The sequence below is a fragment of the Engraulis encrasicolus genome, chromosome 18 (assembly GCF_034702125.1).
Source record: "Engraulis encrasicolus isolate BLACKSEA-1 chromosome 18, IST_EnEncr_1.0, whole genome shotgun sequence".
Lineage (NCBI taxonomy): Eukaryota > Metazoa > Chordata > Actinopteri > Clupeiformes > Engraulidae > Engraulis > Engraulis encrasicolus.
The window spans coordinates 52,286,924-52,303,017 of NC_085874.1; the positions used below are offsets into that span (position 1 = coordinate 52,286,924).

The 16,094-nt window shown below is 42.0% G+C and overlaps 1 protein-coding gene across 1 annotated transcript in view; it reads right to left on the bottom strand.

The window, feature by feature from the left end:
• Positions 1 to 16,094, bottom strand: part of capn3b (calpain 3b) — a 117,696-nt gene that overhangs the window by 100,803 nt on the left and 799 nt on the right. Inside the window, exon 2 of the mRNA XM_063223821.1 lies at positions 15,987 to 16,079. Within this exon, the coding sequence (XP_063079891.1) occupies positions 15,987 to 16,079 (93 nt within the window). The remainder of the gene's footprint in view (positions 1 to 15,986; positions 16,080 to 16,094) is intronic.

Here is a 16,094-nt window from a genome sequence, read left to right on the forward strand (position 1 = left end):
TCCTCTAGTGGCGTAGTCGGTACATAGATCAAAACTTGACTATAATTATCTTGTTCATGAAACATCTATGGTCCACTCTGCTACATAATGTAATGTAATGTCTGGACATACAACACATGTATGTTGTAAGCTTTTTTCCCCTTTACATTCTTTGCTCCCAACAGCTTGTTGCGCCTCCATTCTCAATTCTCCTGAAGGAATCTGTGTAGCCTTGTTGAGAGTAGAACCAACTTGTTTCCTCTAGTGGCGTAGTCGGTACATAGATCAAAACTTTCAAGGGAGTTTCACAGACATCCTGTGGCCTCTCACAAAGTAAGAGAGAGTGCTTTTCACTGACCTAATCATAGCATAATCTTCTCATCCAGCTTTAACAAAAACACGTGCTAGGTTTGAGAGGGAGGAGATCAACTTACTATTGTATGTATGATTAGCCAAAACTCTCCATTTTTTGATTAGTCTGAAATAATTCGAAGTAGCCTAGTTGTGACATCGGTCATGTTCATGATGGCTCATGTAGCAATAGTCTTCATCATCATTTCCTGGCGACCCAGCCATTGTCCAAATCGATCAGCACCATAGCTTAGTTTCGTGTAGAGGCTGCAATCTCTCGTCGTTGTCTTAAGATTTTGGCCGAAGTAAATTAGTTGAATGGATTTTTACGCCAATTACCTTCCCAAGTCAATTGATTCTGAATCTCACTTTGTTTCTGAAAGTGAAAGCGAAAGCCCAACTGGAAAACTCCCATTGTCATTGTGACACAGTGCTACACAGCACACAAATGCACACTGCACACAACGGAACTGCATGTATGCCTCTCCCGTGCAAGGGGGCAGCCCCCAATGATGACTGAAAGGGAGCAGTGTGGCGGGAGGATACCATGCTCAGGCTACCTCAGTCATGGAGCGCTGGTTAATTACTCCCCCCACCAACCTGGTGGGTCGGGAGTCGAACCGGCAACCTTTAGGCTAATCTATCACCCTAACTGCTTACCCATGACTGCCTTTCTGATCCCTAGCCCAAATGAAAGTGGGACACTTATGGATTGTTACGTTGTTTCATCGGTTTGTCAGTTGCCTCTGTCTATCCATAGTGATCCCCTGCCTTGGTCAGATTGCTGCCGATTATCTACATGGGATGTGACACGGGATGACCTGTGTGCAGTAAAAGCCACTGCAGTCTAGTAAAATCCGAGCTGAGGCCCAGGTCAGCCCAGATCAGCTGGGAGAGTGAGTCAGACAGATATCACCATAAACATAAAAACATTATGTTTTAATGAATAAATGCTACTGCAAATACGTCAACATGTGCAAAAAAAATTAACATTACACTCTGTTTGCACAAGGTAATCCTGGGTGCCATTAGGCAAAATATCCCAAACGCAACTGTAAAAAGAGGGAAATCGGCAGCTGTAATGTAAACCGTGTCCATAGTCATCCCAGCAATGCAAACCGGGCACAGCCCATGACTAAAGAATTAGCACACTACAGCTGACGACGAGATGCGTTAACCCCTTTGCTTTAGCCTCCAGCAGTAAATCTCTCTGACAGGTAAACTGCGGTGGGGATGATTTACGTCAGCAGCTCCCAACCTTTTCTGGCCCGGGACTCCATTTTGACATGCCAAATTTCTTAGGACCCCTCCAGCTACAGTTTCTCTCAGCCAAAAAAACAAAAATGTCTGAGCTAACTATGCTATAAAACTTCAGTCAGAATCAGTGTTGCCACTATGTGTCTGATCAAATACCGCCCCAAAAGGCTCTCAAAAACCACCCAAATGTGCTAAATTCGGCCCAATTTCAACCATTTGCATTGATTTCTATGGGTAAAAACTGCAGAAAAAACGCCAAATAGCCAGTTTTTTACCCGCAGATGGCCAATCTGGCAACACTGGTCGGAATACTAACTAGTTATTATGTTATGATTAGAAATATTTAACAGCATTCTTTTATTACACCAAGACATTTCAGGCGACCCCATTTCATTCCAGGCGACCCCACATGTAAATGTAATGTAAACCGCGCACACGTAGCCCATGACCAAAGATTTAGCACTCTACAGATGACGACGAGATACGTAACCCCTTTGGAAACGTTGGCTATAAGTCTCATGACAGATATACTGCCGCGGTGATGATTTGCGGCGTCTTGGGATTCGAGTAGACTATCTCAGCTGATAGCAACGGCATTTAAGATCGAGCGATCTGGTTTTACAGTGCTTTGGCTGCCTGGTTCAAGGCTATAATTTTTTATATTTTTTAAAATATATTTTTTAGGGCTTTTTGCTCTTATTCATTACAGGACAGTGGAGGAGAGACAGGAAATGAGTGGGGAGAGAGAAGCGGGGAAGGATCGACAAATGACCCAAGCCAGAATCAAACCCGTATCGCCGGCGTAACCCAGTGTCCTACCGTTAGGCCACGGCAGGGCCAAGGCTGTAATATTTGTGTCTGCAATTACACATACACGTACACATTGCGGTCAGGTATGGTCAGGTAAACTGTAGCTGACACGGAGACGGGAGGGACAGATGAACCCTGCTGGTGTTGATTTGTGTCGTCTTGGGATTCTAGTAGACTATCTCATCTCAGCTGATAGCAAGGGCATCTGGTTTTACAGTTGTTTCACACACATACACATTGCGGTCGGTCAGGTATGATAAACTAACTCTACCTGAGACGGGGACGGGAGGGACAGATGAACCCTGCTGGTGTTAATTTATGGCGTCTTGGGATTCGAGTAGACTATCTCATCTCATCTCAAAGCAAGGGCATTCAAGATCGAGCGATCAGGTTTTATAGTTGTTTCACACACATACACATTGCGGTCAGTCAGGTAGGATAGACTAACTCTTGCTGAGACGGTGACCAGATAGCTGGACCCCCCTGCTGTGTCTTGAGTATACAGTACACGGGGTCAGAAGGGGTCAGGAGGGGTCAGGAGATACTCTATCAGTGTACACCCCTTATCAACCACGGGCAGGGGCGGATCTAGCCATTTTGGGGCCCCTAAGCAAAATATAAATATGGGACCCTCAAAAGTAATTATTACGTACACAAAATAAGGGTCAGCAATTGGCATGGAAGGCGCGAGCGTGCTATTTCAGTGTTTTGTCTCATATATATCTTGCTTTGATTACTTAAGATAATGAAGACAAATTAAGATCAGGCCTACTTTATTGTGTGTAAAAGTTGGGGCCCCTATGGAGGGCAGGGCCCTAGGTAATTGCCTAGGTTTACCCAATGTAAAGTCCGCCTCTGGCCACGGGACTCATAAGACTTTATTGCCCGTAACCAGGGCCTTTATTGGTCTTAAACAGCTGAACAGCCATTAAAGGAACAGTCCACCTTTTTTTGATTTTCACATATTTGCAGTATTTCCAAGCATTAATCATGAATGTGTATATCATTTTCTTTTCAGTGATTTCAGTATTCAGATTTATTGGTATCAGAATTATTAGCATAGCTTAGCATAATCACTGGTGCCCGTAACCATACGCTTTATTGGCCTTAAACAGCTACACTGCCATCAAAGGAAATGAGGTGGCCTGTTCCATTAAAGGGCACGCAGGCCCATAATGAAGATGTCTATAGCTGGCATCTCCAGAGCCCTGACGTCCGTCCAGGGGAGAGGATTACTCTTTATGAGGTTCCATTTATGACCGGCCCTACGGAGAGGGAGAGGGGAGAGGGGTGGAGAGGTGGCCCTACAGCAGCGTTTCTCAAACTTTTTCAGACCAATAACAAATACTTCTTTGTCCCCCTCAAAAATGTTCAGGGACCACCTGCCAACTGAATGACTGACAGTTAAAGGCTTCTAATTTCACAGATCACTTTACTTTTTATTCACATTACAAGCCTGTCTTTTTGTCATGAAAATAAGACGTCAGTTATGTTTAGCTTTGTAATCATGTTCCAAATATAGCCTAGGCTACTGCTAGCTTGTCTTGGAACAGTTGGAATCCACTCGCGGACCACCAGTGGTCCCCGGACCACACTTTGAGAATCATGGCCTGCAGTAATAGGGGAGAGGAGTGTAGAGGGCCATCAAGGGCATGGCTGTGTGTGTGCACGGACATTTGGAGTATTTGGCTATGAAACTGTCACTGGGGATTGGGCTTTGGGCAGTTGTTGATGGCTTGCATTCCCAGCATGACTGCTTTAATCTAGTCTGTATACACAATATCTAGTGACCAAAAACTTCTTTTTTTTACCTGGAAAAACACAAGATTAAAAAAAAAACCTCACAAGAAGTTAAATTATATTTGTATAATAAATAAATATTTGGTGTTCATATATTGGAGAAATGCTCTGCTGGGCTGACAGTCTTCAAGGGCAAATATTGTTAAATCGGAACACGAATTAGATGGGCTGAACCACTGGCCCATATTTAAAGGGACACTGTGTGAGATTTTTAGTTGTTTATTTCCAGAATTCATGCTGCCCACTCACTAATGTTACCTTTTTCATGAATCCTTACCACCACCATCAAATTCTAACTATTCATTATGACTGGAAAAATTGAAATTTTCATACATGAAAAGGGGGATCTTCTCCATAGTCCGCCATTTTGAATTTCCTAAAATAGCCATTTTAAGCTGCGCAAATGACTGTAATTGGACCATACTAGTTAATATGTGTTTATTACTCAGTAAACTTACAATAGAGGCAATAAAGGCAATAGAACCTAGTTTCAATGAGCGGCATAGTTGCAGTACCTTTTTTGACCATTTCCTGCACAGTGTCCCTTTAAGAAAATTAACAGAACCAATAATAATGCAGTAGAAAGGTCTGTATCAGGAGCTGCTCTGAGCAAAAATTCTGAGTGATTTTGGGTGTTTTACATGAACTTCACCTACGTAATGTGAACCATAACATAAAATGTAACCGAGTTCAGTTAGAAGTTACAATGCACATATCGCCGCTGTCTAGCAGAAACCTTGTTACCCCACCTTTCAGAAAATAATTCATTTTTTATATAATTATTATTTTTAAATACAGTATATGCGTGTGAAATGTAACTGAATTTAGAGCATGCACACACAATCTTAGTTGTTATCAAATAAATATTGAGTTCGGCCCGCAACTTCGTTCCAGATTTTGATTTTGGCCCTCAGTTAATTTGAGTTGGACACCCCTGTGAACCAGGATGACCTGCATATAGGACTCACTGCAGTGTGGTAAAAATTCAAGCTGATGCCCAATATTGACAGGAAGGTCACACCTCCACAACATCAGCTGTTTTAAAGCACGTCACACATCAACATCCATTTGACCCTCTGATGAAGACGGAGGTCTCACCGTTGAAACACATCAGGTAAAATATAAATGCCACCTTGCCTCCTCCACTTGCGCTTGTCTCCTCGCCCCGCCTCCTGGCCCCTCCTCCGTGGAGAAAACGATAAAGTTTCCCAGCTGTCAGCCTAGCCACAACAACTTTTGAGTGACTGTTTTTCATTCACCATCCCAATTGCAAACGAGAAAAAGACTCTACAATTGAGCTTTTGCAAGATATTGAAATATAATGCTGTTGTCAGTGATGTCATCATGACGAGAAGCGAGTGGAGGAGGCAAGTGGAGGAGGCAAGGTCGCATATTAAGATGCGCTCTACATGTCTGAAACAAAAGAAACTTTAAGGAATGGTCCAATCAGGCCAGGAGGGTGACATGGATGCTGATGGATTAATGACAGACATCATTGCTTATCTTGTAATGAAGATCCTTCAGTAATCCCATTGGCTTACTTTAACTTTCTGTTGAGCAGGGAGCTTTCTGCAAGCACTTTGCAAACAACATAGGACGTAGTCAAACCAAGTGTGAGCATCTGCTGAAGTGATTCTGACATGCAGTCACACAAACTTAATACCCGTCCAACACGGCCAACACAGCGCAGGGGAAACGTGCTTGCTTCACAGGTAGCACCGCCGACGCGGCGAAGGGGACACGTGCCATCTTAGGTACTTGACGTAACCCCTCATCAACATCATTCACTTCTATTCTAGAATGGTCTGACTGTGACCGAAACCTTTACACATCTCATTTGGGTAGCACTTTCATTATTATTTTATTTTCTAAATATACAATAAAAGTATACTACATCGGCATTCAGGTGACTCAGTGTGACCTAGTTACAGTGGTGGACAGTAACGAAGTAAATGTAATTCGTTACTGTACTTAAGTAACATTTTCATACTTTCATACTTTACTCAAGTATTTTTATTTGGTGAGACTTTATACTTTTACTTCACTACATTTCAAAGCGAAATTTAGTACTTTCACTTCGTTACATTTACAGAAACACTCGTTCCTTACGCGTTCCTTTTTTTTTAATTTAAGGCGATACACGGCAGGTGAATTAATTCATAATTCTGGTCAAATGAAATCTGAGATTTCACGCTTGTGTGAAGAAAGTGAAACTGAATCCGATTGGCAGACTCAGAGATTCGCCATTGTGATTGGTTGTAATGTGTCACGTGACAACAAGCTCCACTGTACATAATTAGTTTTAGAAGGAAAGCGAGCAGAGCAAGACGACTGATGTGTCCACTGTTGCGACTTGCGAGACGAATTGAAACAAGAAGAAACGGTACTTTCTAGTAACATGCGGAAAACACAGCAAAACAATAAAGCAGGCGACAATAACGTTGTTAGAGTGTATTAATCTGCACGTCGTATTCGTTGTGTGAGGGGGGATGTTTAGCTCGCAGGCTGCACTCGCCTGACAAGACGAAATTTGTCAGATAGGCTTCGCGTTTGAACTGAATAATCAGCGAATTGATAGGCTTAATGTAGGCCCTACTGCTTATTTGACTTACTGTGCTATATCTGTGTTATGGCTTACAATAGACACATAATTGCCGCTCTTGTAGCGTGTTGGTTTCTTGAGTCAAGTACACAGGATGCCTAAACATGCTGCTTATTCCAAACCATCCAGGCACACAACTCCGTGATAGCATTCTTTCCCCTCAATACATTGCAGTATTTTCTGAAGTAGTTGGGGATATCAATTACTTGTCTAATAGACTCCCCTGTCACCAAAAAAAATATTTACTTCAACTTTATGGAAAAAAGGCTTGTGTAAAGGCTTTGTATCTTAACATGAGGATTGCCATGCCCACCATATGTTATTAAGTGAGGCTATATGCACGCAACATGTAGGCCTATCCTTTCCCTTAAGTCAGGTCAGTAGGCTACAGTGGATATTAAAAGCACTGGCAATACCACCAAAGTGAGGTTGTAAATAACAACAGTAACAAAGTTTAAAAAAAAGAGAAAAAAAGTGGACTTTGGCTAAATATTGGCCCAGTGATGTGCACAGGCACAAAAGGCTTTTTCATGATCAGACAGATGTTCCAATTAAGTTGTATCAAGTAGGCTATTACAAATCATTGGCATCTAGCAAATAGAGACCATTACAAGTATATGAAGATGTTCCTATCTTTAAAGGTAGCTTAGAAGCGCAAGAAGTCTGTTTGTCCATACATAGGCCTAAGCCAACCTTAACATAACCAAACACTACATAATAATAATAATGATAACATGCAAAGCTGTCACAAATAAGTAGGCCTATACTGGACTGTAGGCCTACGGCTGGGGGGTATTGTAGTAGTTGTTCTAATAATCAATTTCAGCCTAATCATTTTTAATATGAATGGCCCTTTCATGTGTTCATTTGGGCATGCTAGGGTCAGTATTAAATGTTTAGAGAGGTGAAAATGAACTTCTGATGCTATACCATCCATGAACTTACTCCACAGTGTTTCCGAGGCCTGTTATGGCATAGTTCTAACATGTTGGTATAGCCTATGCAAATCAGAGGATATTTAATTAGATATGACCAAACTAGGCCTACAACACTTAAATATTAAAATTGCACCAAAGGCTTCATTTTCAAGTTTTTACTTTTTACTTTTAGTACTTAAGTATTTTTGACGGCATATACTTTTGTACTTCTACTCAAGTAAAAAAGTGAGGTGAATACTTTCACTTTTACTTGAGTAGTTTTCAATGCAAGGTAACTGTACTTTTACTCAAGTACATAACTGGTGTACTTCGTCCACCACTGCCTAGTTACCAGGGCCCCATGTACTGTATATAGGGGGACCACACAGTGTCTAATTTATGTAGCTATATCGCTGGGAGGTCCATTGGAGCTGATTGCACATAGGGCCCAAAATGTGTTGCTATGCCCCTGTTCAGGTGTGTGAGTTCCCCTGGCCTTCTCCTGTTAGACCCAGTGTGAGCATCTGCTGAAGTGCTTCTGACATGTTGTCGCACGAACACAGCCAACACAGCGCAGGGGACACATGCCGTCTGACATGAACACAGCCAACACGCGCATGGCTGGACTGGGTCCACAAACCGGCCCGGGCGCGTTTGGCATAGACCAGTGTTTCTCAAACTTTTCCAGACCGTGGACCACTTTGTCCCCCCAAAAAATGTTCAGGGACCACCTGTCAATTCAATTGACAGTTGACGGTTGCTAATTTGACACGTCTAATTTCGGTGCAGATCACATACTTTTTATTCACGTTTTACAAGCCTGTCTTATTGTGGTGAAAATGACACTTCAGCTATGCTTAGCTTCACATTTGTTTAGTTTAGCTTTATATTTACTTACAAATATAGCTTACTGCTAGCTTGTCTTGGAAAAATAGAAATCCCCTTGCGGACCACCTGAGCTCTGTCGCGGACCACTAGTGGTCCCCGGACCACACTTTGAGAATCACTGGCATAGACCTGCCCCTCACCCCCACCCCAATACTACTACAATAATGATCCCCCCACCCCCACCCCAATACTACTACACAAATGATCCCCCCACCCCCACCCCAATACTACTACATTAATGATATGCTCAGTCCACTGTATATTAAGGATGCACCGATGGGCTTACCCATTTAAACTGTGGGCCGATATCTAAGTATGTCATTTGAAACAAACTAAAAAACAAACAAGCCAAAAAATTATCAGCCCCTGATTACTGTAGGCCCACTGGGAAAATGTCCTGTATGCCCGATAACCAGTCCAACCCTGAGCACGGCACAGGGGACACATGCCGGCTTAGATACTCGACGCAACCCCTTGATAAACGTCACCTCACTTCTCCTATTCCACACCCTCCACAAAAAGGTCAAAGTAAACCAACCTACAGTATACTGCCCTACAATTTCAGAACGCAGTATAATTCAAAATGGCAAACTGAGAAAAAAGGCTTTAAAGTTTCCTTTCTGTCCACGCGACTGTGTTGGAGGTAAAGTGGTGATGACACTTCCATATAATACTTTTTTATGGTGAAAATTTATGCACACAAGAAAAAAGCAAAAAAAACAACATTCTCATTACTTTTTAGCTGAAAAATCATTATACTGCGCTCTGTTGTGGTATTACTGTCTACACCAAAACCACGGTGTCAATGGAGAAGTGCAGTATAATTCGCATTATACTGCGTTCTTGGCTAGTACGACGTAACCTCCTAAAACCAAAAAGCGCAGTATAATCAGTTTTTTGCGTTTTTTTCCGAAACGGGACCAAGTTGGGCCAAAAAATTTTAACACAAGAAAAAGAAGGTATTTTAAAGCCAATTTCCGGTCTAAACCCATTTTCGACCATTTTCAAGATACTGCGTTCTGATATTGTAGGGCAGTATAGCCATGAAGTGAATCGTTTTTTTTTCTCCAAAAGGTGCAACAAATTAATTCAGCATCACATGCAGCCAGAGATGTTTTATCAGACTGAAAAGATATTTGATCTGATTTGATTTCTCCTTTCATCCAGCTAATCCTCCTTTCTCCTCCTTCATCATGCTGCTACTGGGTGCCGTGGGTAACGTGTGAACCAGAGTAGAGTAGAGGAGAGGAGAGTAGAGTAGAGTAGAGTAGAGTAGAGGAGAGAAGAGAAGAGAAGAGAAGAGAAGAGAAGAGAAGAGAAGAGAAGAGAAGAGAAGAGAATAGCAGAGTAGAGTAGAGTAGAGTAGAGTAGTGCAGAGTAGAGTAGAGTAGAGTAGAGTAGAGTAGTGTAGAGTAGAGTAGAGTACAGTACAGTAGAGTATAGTTGAGTAGAGTAGAGTAGAGTAGAGTAGAGGAGAGGAGAGAAGAGGAGATGAGAGCAGAGGAGAGGAGAGGAGAGTAGAGAAGAGAAGAGTAGAGGAGAGAGAAGAGTAGAGTAGAGTAGAGGAGAGGAGAATACAGTACAGTAGAGAAGAGTAGAGTAGAGTAGAGTAGAGTAGAATAGAAAATAGTAGAGTAGAATAGAGTAGAGTAGTAGAGTAGAGTAGAGGAGTAGAGTAGAGTAGAGTAGAATACAGTAGTAGAGTACAGTAGAGTAGAGTAGAGTGCAGTAGAGTAGAATAGTAGAGTAGTAGAGTATCATTTATTAATTCTGAGGGAAATGAAGGTGTCCGGCATAAATACAGGTATAAATACAGAATGCACAATACATAACACACATCGTTACACATACATTAACCATATAGCCCATTCTTACATACATTCAGCCAAAGGCAGACCTTTTTCTCTCTCTCACACACACACACACACACACACACACACACACACACACACACACACACACACACACACACACACACACACACACATGATGATGATGATGATGATGACATGTATAAGAGCGATTCATCACGTGTGCCATCGCTACGGTAAGTGGCACAGAGCTGCCAAAAAGTCAAAAGTGACAAAGTGTCAAAACCAAATCTCATCTGTAATACGAGCAGCACAGGATCACCTACTATTCCAGATGGTGAGGCCATTTATAACTCACATTAAGTGCATCTTAATATGCAACCTTGCCTCCTCCACTTGCCTCCTCCACTCGCTTCTCGTCATGATGACATCACTGACAACAGCATTATATTTCAATATCTTGCAAAAGCTCAATTGTAGAGTCTTTTTCTCGTTTGCAATTGGGACGGTAAATGAAAAACAGTCCCTCAAAAGTTGTTGTGGCTAGGCTGACAGCTGGGAAACTTTATCGTTTTCTCCACGGAGGAGGGGCCAGGAGGCGGGGCGAGGAGACAAGCGCAAGTGGAGGAGGCAAGGTCACATATTGGGAGGCACCCCTAGCCTCAGATCACACAGCACGGCACGGACATGACACCTGGTTGCCTGTGGCATTAAAAAACAGAGATGCACTCACAGAGTGCAGACCTCCGCCAAGGAAGCTGTTTGATAGAACATTTGACTGTGTTACACCCTCATTTTCCCCCCCAGGTCTTTCTGCCTTGTATTTGTGGAGTTAGAAACTGGAATGTAAAAAATGGGCCCTTTTCTGCAATGGTGAAGAATCTTTTTAAAAATTCCTGGACCCGGATCGTGATCCACATCACCACCAGAATTTAATCACTTGTTCCTTTTGTCATTTCCAACAACTCCACAAAATTTCATCAAAATCCGTGCCTATTACGTTTTGAGTTATCCTGCTGACAGACAGACAGACAGACAGACAGACAGACAGACAGAGACAGACAGACAGACAAACAAACCAAAACGACCAAGCACAAAATTTCTTGGTGGAGGTGAAGACTGATAATAATACAACATTGAACTGCTTTTGTAAATCTATTAAAATAAAATACGTGTAGCAATAAACACAAACACAAAAAGCACCTACAGCCAATTATACATTTGAATTATGTAGAAGGGAATACATAGAAATCCCAGAGAAGTCCATCACAACATTATAATATCGCTTTGGATGTTTTTTTTTTTTTTTAAATATCATAAGCGCATGCTCATGCTTTAAAAAATAAATAAGACATTATTATGTCCATGCATCATGATCTTTTTACTGCATTTGCATGTACAGTAGGCAAATTACTGAGTTTGATTGAACTACTGGTCTGTGGTTTACAGCAGTGTTTCCCAACCAGGGGTACGGGTACCACTAGGGGTACGCGAGCACACTGCAGGGGGTACGTGGAAAAATTAACAAATGCATGGGGAATAGTCACATTGGCATATAGAGCATGAGTGAGGGGTACTCATCTTAGGACAAAAAGGCTTAGGGGGTACACAAGACAAAAAAGGTTGAGAAACACTGGTTTACAGTATAAGTTCAGTGTAGTAGTCGTGCACTAAGTAATCGTCCGGGTATAGCTGAGGTCAGTGTAGTAGTTGTGGACTAAGTCATGGTCCGTGTATATCTCAGGTCAGTGTAGTAGTCGTGCACTAAGTAATCGTCCGGGTATAGCTGAGGTCAGTGTAGTAGTTGTGGACTAAGTCATGGTCCGTGTATATCTCAGGTCAGTGTAATAGTTGTGGACTAAGTCATGGTCCGTGTATATCTCAGGTCAGTGTAATAGTTGTGGACTAAGTCATGGTCCGTGTATATCTTCCTCATAGCGACTGGCCTCCACTCTCCCATCACATGGCCTGGCAGACGGGGGGGAGCGGGGGGGCTGGACTAGGATGACAAATCAGGCCGGGCATTTTCAGCCAAGACCAGTCCGCCAGGCATTGAGAGAGACAATGGGTCTTTTGACAACATTTTTAGTCATGTAGTCATTTTGACCCCAACAACCAAAATTAATATTTAAGTCTGACTCTGAGAGGATTGCTGTTGTGGTATGAGGACTGGCACCATTACTTAAAGGGGAAGGCCAAAATCATCACCAGTCCACCTGGCAAATGCCCTGTATGCCTTATGGCCAGTCCGGGCCCCAAGGGATTGTGGGTATGAGCTGTGTCAGATCTTTGACTGAGGCGGAGGAGCAGCTGAGCTTGTGTTCTAGACTCCCGCTTCAGGCGTCTAATTAGGCCACTAACTACAGGGCAAGAGATCATCACCATCAAATACTGATCAGCACAATTTAGGGAAAGTGCCTGGTGTACACGCTTTTCAGAACTGAAATGAAATCACGGTTTTGTACTAATTGAATTGTCTTTTTTTTAGTGGTGGGCCGTTATCGGCATTAACGTGCTGCGATAAGGTGAGACTCTTATCGCGCGACAAAGAAAATATCGCACGTTAATCTATTCTCAAAATATGGATTTGGGGTTTGGGGATGCGCGTCACCGTTCGATTGACAGACGCTTTCAGACTGCCCTCCAGTCGCTTTGCCTCTCCACCTGTTGCTCAGCAGACCTACTAAATATGAACAGTGTTTGCATGCTGTAAACATGAATCTCTCTGCCTGGTTGTTTTAGTGCCTTTTCACAAGTGGTAGACTAGAGAGACGTTAGGCTATTGTTTGAGGTGAAGCAGACATTATTGTGTACCAGCCCGACATGGCCTACATTTCCTCACGCATTGCATTGAACACAAACAACAATCCTGTGCCATAATTGCAAAACATTCCGTGTGATATACATTTTGAAGATTGTCAAACTGAAACTGTCGATATCTACTCTCGCTGAATGTTTGTATTCGCGCATTTGCGACTCATGTCAGACGGATACACCTCGCGTTTGTTGCGCTTGATATAGCCAAACTCGCGGTCGTCGCGCTTGACTTTTTTTTTTTTGCAAACTGAATTCATTTGGAGTTGTAACTCCGCATTCTAACACAGAGAACAACTGTCAGGTTTAGGTCAAATCGATGTGGGCCATTGCTTTAGGATCTAGAACTAGCTCTAGAAATCCAGTAGATGGCTCTGACTTTGCTCTGCTGCGCAGCTCCTCCCTCTCTAAAGGAGCCGCTAACTTGTTTAATAGTCAGTGGCAGATTCATCTCTCTCTCTCTCTCTCTCTCTCTCTCTCTCTCTCTCTCTCTCTCTCTCTCTCTCTCTCTCTCTCTGCCCATTAGAAATGCTGAATTGTTTAGGTCATTTTGTTTAAATAGTCTAAATGTTTTAGATTTATCTATATTTGCCTTTACAATTTATAGCACTGTTCATTTTGAAATGTCAGTATATTATGACTGTAAATGCTTCCTAACATATTCGAAACACTTTTCAAATATTGCAGTGATTTTTTTTTCATCACCAAATATCAAACATTTTTTTGATGATGAGATGCATTTTGGAAAAAAGAGATGAGCTCTGGTCTAATGTGCCATCTTAAGAAACCCCCTAGGTTTTTTTTCTTCTTCATTATTTAGCTAGCGTGCCTATTCTGAATGAGCCATTTTGATATAGATTAATCTAGATTAATCTAGATTAATTTCATAATTGCAGTGAGATTAATCTAGATTAAAAAAATTAATCTATGCCCACCCCTACTTTTTTTATATATTATTGAATTGTTTGAATTGTACCCGGATAATGTTTTCCGTCTTGCTGCTAGCTCAAATTTCCCTTCCATAAACAACTGGTCTGCCATGCGATGCCACATAAAAAAAACATCACAAATGCTTTCTAGTCTCCTTCGCCCTTGCCATTCCTCTTCACTTCATCAAAGGCAGCAACAGAATGCCTTAATAAAAATACATGTTTAAAGTATGAGCAGGCTTTACATGTGCTTCGAAATACATGTTTAGTTTGAGAGCTGGCTTTACATGCGCTATGTTGCGACTCTATAAAACCAACTCTCTCTCTCTTCAGGAAGCAGGTGCCACCCCGCAGACAGCTCTTCCTGCTCGGCTGTTTGTTCATGCCCAGCCAGCGGTATTTGCAAAGCCCCGCCGTGCCTACCGCTGCAAAGGGTCAGTTGCCTGAGATTTGAGAATGTGACAAGTCCAAGCTATGCTCTAACCAAAGATTCTCCAGGTTCCACAGTCTCTGTTCTAAGCAAACATACAGCTGAATAATGTCTCCTCTCTGTGTGGGGGGAATCCACCGGAAGAGGTGGCATGAAGGGAGAAATGATCACTAAGGCTTGGAAATGCCAAAAAGAAAGGACTTTAAAAAAATGTGTTCAAGAGTTAATTGCTACGTTTTTGACGTTTTTAATTCCGAATTAATTATTCCGAATTAAATAGTTCCATCGAGTTCCCTTTGATATTTCATTTAATTCCGAATTGTGTGTTTACATGATGTTTTCAAAGCGGAATTAAGAATTAAGGTGAGTTATTTCTGAATTAAATGGCCCTTGTAAGCGTAGCCAATGTAACAGATTGAGGGTTATTAGTGGCTTGGCTGTGTCTCCCTTTGGGCATACATGAAGTACAGTACAAAGAGTTAATTCAAGTCCAAATGATGTCAAATCAACTCTCTAAGTGTTAAATGAGCACTGCAGAATTTACTGTGTACAGTCCATGCAGTATGCCTTTTCGGTGCCACAAGACTTCATGGCAGAATCAGGTTCCAACTACAAATGCACTCAGAGAGTGCAGACCTCCGCCAAGGAAGCTGTTTGATAGAACACACCCTGTTTTTATTTCCAAGTCTTTCTGCCTTCTTTTTGTGGAGTTAAAAACTTGAATGACAAAATTCACGCAATGGTGATCGCCATCAAAATTGAATCACTTGTTCCTTTGGTAATTTCCAATTACTCCACAAAGTTTCATCCAAATCTGTTAATATCTTTTGAGCTATCCTGCTGACAAAACAAACAGACACACAAACAGACAGTATAGACAAACCAACGAGATCGAAAGCATTAAACCTCCTTAGCAGAGATAACCAGGTTGTCAAGACATCAGGTTTTAACCAGCCAGCAGGCTGAGGGAACTCATGCTAAACTAAATTTTTTTCGCTTGCATTTGATCATGGTTTAATTTAAAATGCGCTGCTCCATTTATTAATTTGCTTGTTAATGTATTTATTTAGGCCTATTTGTTAATTGGAAACTCACAGATGGCCATTTCCAATAGCCTGTCCTATCCCATATCCCACTCAAATTTCTTATCAGCTACATTTGATAGACTTCAATTTCAAAATGTACATCCAATCATCTATTTGTTTATGTGTCTATTTATTTCTCCATTGAGGTGCAAGTATTTTTTACCCAACTCTTCTAGTATTTCACTGTAACAATATAGATCCCATAAATCCTGCAAAGTCCTTATGACATCATGATGAGAACTCAAAATGTAGCCAAAGTTCTAATCACATATGTGATGGCACTCATCAAAGGGCTAATTGGTTGAGAACTCACCGATGGCCGTTTCCAGACGATGTCAAAGGGAGGAGCAGTGCTGTAGAAAAGTGAGGAGTTGTCGGCGGGGAAGAGGGGGTCCTCGAAGATCACCTAGTAGTAGAGTAG